The 10619-nt window shown below is 33.0% G+C and overlaps 1 protein-coding gene and 1 pseudogene across 2 annotated transcripts; both read right to left on the bottom strand.

Moving 5' to 3' along the window:
* Nucleotides 1-434: 434 nt before the first annotated feature.
* LOC146914168 (alanine--tRNA ligase-like) lies at nt 435-1681 on the bottom strand (annotated as a pseudogene). Its single transcript, XR_015016572.1, has 4 exons — nt 1678-1681; nt 1366-1517; nt 1040-1222; nt 435-812 (listed from the first exon to the last, which is right to left on the bottom strand). The product of XR_015016572.1 is annotated as an alanine--tRNA ligase-like (transcript).
* A 7908-nt stretch (nt 1682-9589) lies between these two features.
* Nucleotides 9590-10619, bottom strand: LOC146914169 (G2/mitotic-specific cyclin S13-7-like). The gene has a single exon (XM_085720565.1). The coding sequence runs from the start codon at nt 10614-10616 to the stop codon at nt 9654-9656; it is 963 nt and encodes a 320-aa protein (XP_085576691.1). The 5' UTR covers nt 10617-10619; the 3' UTR covers nt 9590-9653.

The following is a 10619-nucleotide window of genomic DNA, read 5'->3' on the forward strand; positions in this document are numbered from 1 at the left end:
ACACAACAATTTTAAAGGAGTAATTCCGAATCTTCAATTAAAAAATCAATGTTATTATTTATCTCTTTCATCAAATGAATTTGAAGGGCCCATTCCACCATTTCTCAGAGGTTCCGTAACTATTGATCTGTCCAAAAATAAATTCTCTAATTCTCGTCCGTTCCTATGTGAAAATGGTAAAGATGCATCGTTAGGCAAGTTTGACCTTTCGAATAATCAATTATTTGGAAGAATTCCATAATGTTGGAGCAACTTCAAGTCATTAGCTTACGTAGATTTGAGCCACAACAATTTTTAGGGAAAATTCCTACTTCAATGGGATCACTTGTAGAACTGCAAGCATTACTTTTGAGGAACAACAACTTAACAGGGGGAGATCCCTTTCTCCTTAATGAACTGCACAAGGTTAGTAATGCTCGATATGAGACAAAATAGATTAAAAGGACTTATCTCTTGTTGGATTGGAAGCAACTTAAAAGAGTTGCGAGTTTTAAGCTTAAAAATTTCACTTCAATGAACTAAAAAGGTCCTTCACAAGGTCTTGCCAATCATTGGTTTGCTGCCAGATTTGGAGCATCCATTGATTTTTCATTGATTGCATTCATAACATGGAAAGGTGTTAGAGCATGTACACGTCAAACAAGCAAGACATTCCCTCCCAGACCCGACGGCTGAAGCCTGACTGCAGCAAAGCATTACTCAGCCATTCTGATACATCCAGCTTACCTTTATCTCCTTTCTCCGGCACCCCAGCACGCACTACAGCTTTGTTTGTAGAGTCATCAGTGCTAAAAAACCATTACTGACAACCCCTGTTATCAGCAAACATTGCTTCTAGTTACTGTTTGATGTTGACAGAAAATATAATTGCTAAGGACACATATGACAAACTCAAAGAGCATGTTCGGACATACAATGACATCAACAAATTTTTAGTTCAAAAAGCATATTATGCATTTAACTCAACAAATAACGAGGTCATTCCATGAAATGCTGAAGTCCCAGCAAGATTCTTAAGTAATTATGAATTAGCAAATACCTTCTGATCAATGACTTTTTTTACAGCGTCACGAACTGCTGCAACATCCAGTCCAACATCAACGTGAGATATGCAAAAAGGTTTCCTGTCGGAAACAGCTAGGTCTGCCTTCTCAGTAGTTATCATTACAACTTTACGTTTGTTTTCTTCGGCAACATGTTTTTGTGCTTTTCTCATTTGATCCTACACGAATTATGATATTAAAACTCAATATATTTATAGGATTTCACACATGAGCAAATAGCAACGAAAGCACAACAATAAAAAACAGACAAAAGTCAAGCAGGGGAAAAAGTATAGATTGCAGACTTATTCCAGATACATACCTGAGGTAGGACTATCTCAATCTTGTTTTCAGCTTTCTTGGCTGCCGGAATCCATAAAGTTTCCATGTTGCTTTTCAGAGATGAAACTTTCTGTGACTGAAGGGAAATAAAAAGTGAACTTATTAACAATTCTGGAAGAGAAGTAGATGTCTCTATCTGCTAAGGAAATCAGTGTCAATCACAAACAAAAAGAGAAAGAAAGCAAGCAACAGATGATTATATTGAGAAGGGGAAAATGAAAAAGACGATATCGGTATTAATATTTCAATTGTTTTTGTTCAATCCATTAACTTTATTGGGTGCGTTCAAAACTCATAAGGAATTTCGACACCTAAAAGGTACACTGAAGTAAACAAAATACCTTCTTTGGAGCAGTTTTTGATCTTTCTCGTGCAGCTTTCATGGCACGATTAAAACCTTCAACATCAACTTGTAATTTCTTCTCTTCACTCATAAGCTGATAAATAGAAAATGTTAGGAAATACAAAAACATAAAAGCATAATAGAAGAAAAAAATTCATGCAGCTCGCTATTGTGAAGCAATACACCTACCTGTGTGAGATCTAATGGGAACCCAAATGTATCGGACAACTCGAACGCTACCTATAATCATGAGAAAACTGTATGAGAAATAGCTCACAGTCCCATCACAAAAGGGATTATGACAGGAAGTTATAAGTTACAACTGCTGGAAACTCCTAGGATGTTAGAGAGCCTAGCCTCGAGTCTCTCCCAAACAACCATAAGCAAAATAACCGCCACCTGTCAATTCCCTACCTTCTTCTATTTATTCTACACACATAGTCTATCTATTACATGATATTAAACTAGGTCAGATTTGGGACATCTATAATGGACCTGAGCCTAACATAAGTGCTAATAGGAGGCTTACTGACAAAATACCCAGTCCCCTGTCTCAAATATGTGTAAACATTCCCTTCTAGAGGGTGATAAGTAACAAAATATTACAATTTAAATTCAAATATCGCACAATTCAAGACTACATATGATTCTGGTTTTAGAAATATATATGGAAATCTGACAAGTTTTAGATCCTTAACAACCATACCTACTATATATCGTCGAAGATAGACATGAAGACATCAGTGTCATAATTACTCATCTTCGTCTGAAGTATAGAGGTCAGTCGTTCAAACCCATGCCAGTGTCAAGGCAGGGATTTAAGAGAGCCGTTAGCCTCGCTATTGAACTGTGGTGAGACAAACAGACACATATAAAATACAGACTTCACGGGGATAGAAAAGTTTGCATGCTGATTCTATTACTAACTTATAAAGTAGATAAGATCAACAGAAACATATAAGATACAAATTTCATTGGTATATAAAAAAGTGTACATGCTAGAGCAATGGATTCTAAAACCAACTTAAAAAAAAATAGAAAAATGAAGCAAACAAGTAAAGCAAAGAGAAAAATGCACATAAAAGATATTGCAGAAAATCAGACATCCTCCATTAACTTAAAAAAAAAATGAGGTGGGAGGAACCAAGTACCTGGCAGTTTAAAGGGTACGGGGACGAATATGTTATACACAAGCTAATCAGTAATTCCCATGGAAAAGGTGGTGGTAGATTGCTTCAACCATTCCCCTGAAATCAGTGCCTTCAAATTAGTCAAAAATAGCAATTAACCTTCCTAATTCTGATCACCAAACACAAATTGAATCGAATTTCTAGTGAGATACTGACGAAGGCAGTAGCATCATGCTAGACGAAAGTAATAGTAATTCACCACTTTCCTAAATAAGCACGCCATTGCAAAAACATAGTCAAATTTCACTGAGACAAATTATCAAATACCTCAATAATGCATTGCGAGAGAAAAAGGAAGAAGAATAAGAGAGACTTACGAAGTTCAATGCGGAAATTTCAAACGTGAATGATGAAGGAGGAGAACGGAAATGGTGAGAGAGAACAACGAAAGTGTGACTTTTTAGATGCTGCGGAAGGGGAAAATATGAAACTGGAATAAAAAAATGAAAACACATGTTAAAATGAGAGGTGCGTGTAACATTTTATTAAAAATGTCACATATAAATGTAAGATGTTGCAAAAGGTCTTATGTGCAGTAGTGTGTGTTGAACAACAATGAATTTATCACTTTTCAGGAGAGATTCCATATATAAGTGTTGAACAACAATGAATTTATATGTGATAAATGTCACATATATTAAAAATGTCACATATAAGTACATTCGGGGAGAGCCGGCCACCACATGAACCAAAAGTCAAAATTCAAGATGATGAATATTTCCTTCTCAATCATGGATTTTACATTAGTCTGACATCAGCTTTATTATAGGCTTTTGAGGAGTATTTGGCTCAATCATAATTAAGTGTTCTTGGCGACATGCTTATTTCAAGTTCATGAACAATTTAGTGAATATTATTTACGTGAAATGCAGAAGGTGGATCAAATACAACTGGTAATATTACTTTAACTTTAGCAGTCTCATAAATAGTCGTCATATGATTTCTATTAAAGTACTATTCATTTTTACTTTCTACAGTTTGTTAAATTATGTGTTCAAGGTATAGATTTTTATTACCATTAAAAGTGAAAGACATGTCAAAAGTTATCTTTAAAAAAAGTGCTAGCTAATCTTGTGTTTCAAGTCTCAACATTTTACAAATTTAAATTTTAGTCTTTACATCTATAAAGTGGTTAACACCGGCTGCAGATTATTGTGCATCTTCACTAAAAGGTACTCGAAAGTGCGTTGGTGGTAGATCGGATTAAGCATGCTCCCCATAAATCACCAATTTCAAAGGAAAAAAAGACAACTCCAAGGAATGGTGGTAACAAGCCTATCACACCAGAGCTGGATAAGTTACATGTCATATATGATGAATACCAGTCAGATGATTTGGATAGTGCTTCATATGTTGACACTGATGAATAAGGTTGACCACCAATTGTACTTATCACTAAGATAGTTCAAGGATGATGTACTTGAAAACGGAAAGGAAATTAAATTTGTAAAGAATGACGTACGCAAACAAGATGTAGGGTGTTGTGCAAGTTCAAGAATGAGTGTCACTATCTTATATTTTGCAGCAGAGTTATTAGGACCACAACATTCAGAGTCAAGACAAGGTTTGTTGATAGGTTGAAGAATAATGAAAAGTTCAAGTTAAATGAGGTTGTGGATGAGGTGAGAACAAGGTTTTCCACTGAGATCCCAGAACATCGAGCATTCAAAGCAAGACAAGTTGTTGACGGGGATTCAAGTAACCAATACAATCGCAGTCTTCTCTGGTCTTATAGTGCTGAACTTAGGAGAGCATCAGCTGGAAAAAACACTTGCAAGATTTGGAATTAGATGGGTGCTAAGAATGCGATTAAGAATGCTTCTTTCATTGGTTTAGATGGGTGTCATTTGGTGGAGGCACGTTACTTAGAGACTTGATGATGGCGGCAGCTAAGTCAACGTTATTTAGGTACAAAATCATCTGCTATGTCTAAAGGAAAAGAAATCACTAAAAAATCATCGTTGATTTCCAAAGATATATAAGCAAGTATCAAAACTGCGATGATCGATGTGCCTGATATGTTGTATGAAAAACTGTATTGTTCATATGCTCCTGTTGCCCAGGCTGAACTATATGCACCATCTGAAGTGCAAATTTCTGCATCTAATAATTCAAACGTGAGTATTCGTCGATTGCACAATCTTTCTTCTTCAATTTTGATCATATTTGAATACAATGTTTTCTACTATTTAGATGACCATTTGGTTCATTTATGACAAATGTTATTTGTTTAGCAAAACACAACACAATTTGATGGTTCATTTTGTACCTAACATTTTGTACTAAACGTTTATCATATATTAAACAAACATACATCATTGTAGAACATGACAATTAACCGAGTAATCAAATCATGTAATTTTTCATAACAAAGAAGAGATTCAAAATCATGGACAACACTAGAAACAAGATCTTAATTTTTCCAGACATTCTCTCTTCATTTAACCTTTTCTTCAATTTAGTGTTCTTCTTTCCTTCTTCAATAGCCTCCATACCAAAATTAACACATGAACAACATCTTTATTGTTACCATCATCTTTAACTTCATCTACAAAAACATCTTCAGGTTCATCTTCCATAGACTCATCCCATATGAAAAGATTACGGTCCCGTTTGTTTAAGCTTTTTTTAAAATAGATTTTTATAATGTAATAACTTTTTGGTACGATTTTTTTAACAAAGAAATTTTTAACGAAAGTTTCGAATGAAAAATTCGTTTGAATAGTTTATTTTAAAATATAATTTTAAGTATTTCATTATTTTGTCATAAAAAATTTTAGATACTAAAATTTTGAAAAAATCTCTAAAAAAAACTATTTCAAATAGCTTTTCATAAAAATCATTTTTGAAATATGTCACTTTGAAAAAATATATGATTTTTACCATGTAAAATCTCTAACAATGAATATTGTATAACAAAAAACAGAATTACAGCAATGGAGAAAATAAAACAAGAAAATCAATATATCACCACTTACTTTCCAAAAAAATAGCTTGCTTTCCTTTGTTCTCACCCTCCTTGTTACAGCAGTACACAATGATGCGACGACAACAACACAAACTGATAGAACAAAGTGCAATTTGTGTGTAAAACTAGTTTATGAGAATTAGGGTTCTTAGAGAAATTGAGATTGAAACAAACTTGTTTATTGATAGTAATTCAATGTAATCTATTGACAAAGCATTATAGAACTTATATACATTGAGATCAGATATATAACCTGTCCCTGTGCACCTATTTGTATTTTGTATTTCTTGTATAATTGGTGTTTCTAATAAATAAGCTGTTTCACAAAAAAAAAAAAAAAAAAAACTAACTCCATAACAAACTACATTGCTTGGCTTACAAGTTAACCAAGGTAGTTACCACTAAACTAGGGTTTCTCTAACTAACTGAATTCTTAAACCAAGTTAACCATAGGCTATGTCATGTCTTGTATGGCATAAATACCTCAAAGAACCTACAATCTGCTTGTACAAAGTTGAATCAACTTCCTTCTCATCACGAGATAACTTTACTCATGTGTCGATTGCAATTAAAAACATTAGGGATTTGGGGTTAATATAGGAATTTCACATGTTAATTAAATTTTGTTTTTTAAAGAAAGCCAAGTCTGCACCAATTATCCACGTGTACATGGCAAAAAAAATAAATTAAAAAGAATTACACATGGCACTGCCACGTCAGCTTCTGTTAAGTCAAGTTAGCGGTAGTGACCAATTTTTGCGATAGAAAATTTTATAGGGATAAAAAATTAGAATTTTTTTTTTATAGGGACAAAAAGTTGAAATTGCAAAATATTACATGTACAAAAAACATATTTAACCTTGAATCTTAGATTTGATTTTGGAAGGACAAATGATTAGAGTGAAAGAAAAATTGAAACTCTTAACATTTGTCAAGAAAATTGTAAGCCTGTTTTTGGTTCAGGTGAAAAAGAGAAGAGAGAAGTTGGTGAGATAGAAGTTGAAGAAAGATAGCTAACGTCTCTCGTTTCGTTTGCGATGAACTTGTATAGAGATATTATAAAAACGTGGAACCCACTGCTTTTCTACGAAGAAAGACCGAAGAAATTTGCACTGCTTTTATGTTTTCTATATTATCATTTGAGTGGGTTCCACCATCATTAATTATTTTTTTATGTTGTTTTATCTCTCCAAATGAAACAAATGGATAAAGACATAAATGAAGAGGATCTTAACTCTAAGATGGATGGGTTGGTTAACAATGGTTACAGAAGGAGATTATGAAACCAAGAAAGGAAAAGATGTTGTGTTTTCCCTAAAATAAAATGTTAAATTAGCCAAACTAATTAATATTTTCTTTGCATTTGCGTTGTGTTTTTAAGTCAAACAATGTTCGATCAGGTATGTCATGTCAAACTTTTAATTTAAAGTTATCTCACTCTCTTAATCTCTTACTAACTTGATTGTCCAAGCACGAGTATGCCAAACTAATTTAATGGCATAATTTACAAGAAAAATTACAATAATTATTTTCATCATATATATTATCGACTAAAAAGAGCTTACTTTGACAATAAAATGTATAAAATGTATAATTATCACAAGCATCACTTCATGTCATTGTTGAAGAAGTATAATCTATTTCAATAGTGAGTATTGAAAAGGGTGGTCCAACGTGTCTAGAATTTGACTTGACTCTTTGTGGAAGCTCTATGCACATGTAGTTATTGTCAAAAGTGAATCAAATAGGTTGAAATTGACTAGAATCAGTAGGTAATAATCTAATATATTTTAAGATCATATAAACTAATCCTAGGAAATGAAGAATTTCGGACACCACTTATGTATCATTGGAATACCAATGTTATATAACATTGGACAATGAAGATGTGTCAGATAAGAAGATCTAAAGAGGAAAGAGAAAAGATATGCATGTGAAGTGTTATGTGACACACTTTCATTGGTCAATATTATATAACATTAGTATCTCAATGGTACACAGTGGTGTCCGAAGAATTTCCTAATCTTTCTAACATTGACACCAAATTCTACATGAGAGAACATTTTCCTATTTTTGCTAACATTGAAATCAGATTCTAGGACCAAGCTAGGGTCTTTTTTTAGGTTAGTTTTGTTTCTCATTTTTCATTGTCTCTGATCATAAGCCACTCCTAAATACAATCATCCTTTTCTTTTATACATTGCTCAAGTTTATTAAACAATCTTTTTCATTAAAAACCTATACTATTTTTAATATCTATATACAAAATACATACAACTTTTTTAAAATTGAAAACCGCAATAATAAAAAAGTTGGGTCACAATTCAATAATTAAAACTCTGAACTAAATCGAGTAAGTATGTAGAGAGTAGACAATAAACAAATTCCCCAAAATTGGTACTGAATTTTCTACATTATTTGATGAAAAATATCCAACATATGTATACATTAATATAAGGCTTTCAGCAAGCTCTTAATAAACTGAAAAGAACAATATTGGCCCATATTGAGACAAATTCTAGGATAAAAAAGTTTATTGGAGATTTCTCATTTTTTTGGGTGGTCGGGATTTGAACCCCGACATTACATATATTATGCATTGTTCCTACCAACTGAGCTAAATTTGACGGAGATTTCTCGTTTAGCAACACATGCAACCTCACAATAATCTCTACTTGAAAATTTCCTAAAAACATGCATGGTTCCATCTTTACAAATTTCATTGCACAATTCTATCATAACCATAGCACACGATCTTAACTCCTTCTCCGAGTATCCGGTACACTAAAAATTTGTACTAAATTTTAGTCGCAAAAACTAAAATAAATGAGAACAAAGGGTTACCTCCTGATCTTTACTTACCTCCTGATCGGACACTAAGTTACCATGACCTCTTTACCATGAGAACGAAGGGTTAACACAAAAAATAAATGAGATATATCATTGTGATTAATTTTATTTAAAATGTGTTGTGGAAATGACCGTATTGATATATTTTACGAAATATAAGATAATTTAAAATAATATGAAGTATAAAATTAATGATATTAGTTGCCAATTACATCTAATGACATGGTAAAAAAATAAACATTTTAATTAGATAAATTGGGGGACCTAATTATACTTGATGACACATATCAGATTATTGCAATGCAGGGCTAGATGAATCTACGTCATGAATATGGAATACCCTTACCCTCTCATATGATGAAGCTAATTTTAAAAAGGGTTCTCCTGATGTCAAACCCTATAATGGTCTTTTGCAAAATATTCACTCAAAAAATCATGCATAGGTTACATTTTACTTTCACTTAATTACCTACGTTTCTTAACCAAAAATGTAAGAATAAAGGATGGGATTGACAGTCCCTAAACACTCCTCCAATCGCACCACAGGATGGGGAACCAAAAGCAGATCCATCAACATTAATTTTTATACAACCACTCATACGAGGCAGCCATTTGATTTCCGGCGGTCTACTGGCAGCCAAAACAGAAATTCTAGAGGATAACCCATTCATTGCTCAAAATCTTTTTTATTAAGAACCTATACTATTTTTAATTATCTACATACAAAATATATATATACAACTCTTTTTTAAAATTGAAAACAGCAATAATAAAAAAGTTGGGTCACAATTCAATAGTTAATAAATCTGTGAACTAAATCGAGCAAAACTGTAGAGAGTACACAATAAACAAATTCCCCAAAATTGGTACTGAATTTTCTACATTAATTGATGAAAAATATCCAACATATGTATACATTAATATAAGGCTTTCAGCAAGCTCTTAATAAACTGAAAAGAACAATATTGTCCCATATTGAGACAAATTCTAGGATAAAACAGTTTTTTGGAGATTTCTCGTTTAGCAACACATGCAACCTCACAATAATCTCGTCTTGAAAATTTCCTAAAAACATGCATGGTTCCATCTCTACAAATTTCATCGCAGAACTCTATCATAACCATAGCACAAGATCTTAACTCCTTCTCCGAGTATCGGGTACATATCTTCAAATCATTGCTCCATAAAGGATACCTTCCAACAACAATTCTTGCACAATACACAGCAGAAGCAGCAATCATAGAAGGTTTACGGTCACACACAATTGAATAATGTGTCAAGCTGAGCTCTGAAAAGAAAAACACCATATTTTTCATGATCTTGTCTTCATCGGATAACGCCTTTATATTTCTAACAAGAAACACATAAGGTGTTGTAACTGTTAAATTCCAATCCAGTTTTTGCAGGATAAGCTTCTCGGTTTCACGCACATCTTCCATCGGTATGTGTAAGTAGTGAATTTTACATCTTTCTTCATACTTTGAAGCTAACAACAATGACGTGAGACCAACAAACTGAAGTTTCTCTATCGGTGTTGAGACAGGATTGAATTTGGAAAGATATCGATCAATAATATTGACACAAAGATAAAGTGTTTCTGGGGCTAGGTTTAGGGCATAGTGTGCGTCTATCATAGAATCTATTAAAACTTTTCTGTCGTCACAAATTAGCTTTTCCCCGTATGAATTGGTGCTAACTTGACACTCTTCAAGATGGTGAAATTGATAGAAATCATCTTCATAATCATACCAACATGATTTTTCTTCGTTGTGGTTGAGATTTTCCTTTGCAGCTTTAGAATGAATACAAAAAGTAAGTACCATTCTTATTATGATTGAGAAAAAGCATGACAACGCAAGATCGAGAAAAATTGTAAACATAGT

Source organism: Medicago sativa, chromosome 6 (assembly GCF_051527215.1).
Source record: "Medicago sativa cultivar Bolivia chromosome 6, Bolivia_mono, whole genome shotgun sequence".
In the NCBI taxonomy this organism is placed as follows: Eukaryota; Viridiplantae; Streptophyta; class Magnoliopsida; order Fabales; family Fabaceae; genus Medicago; species Medicago sativa.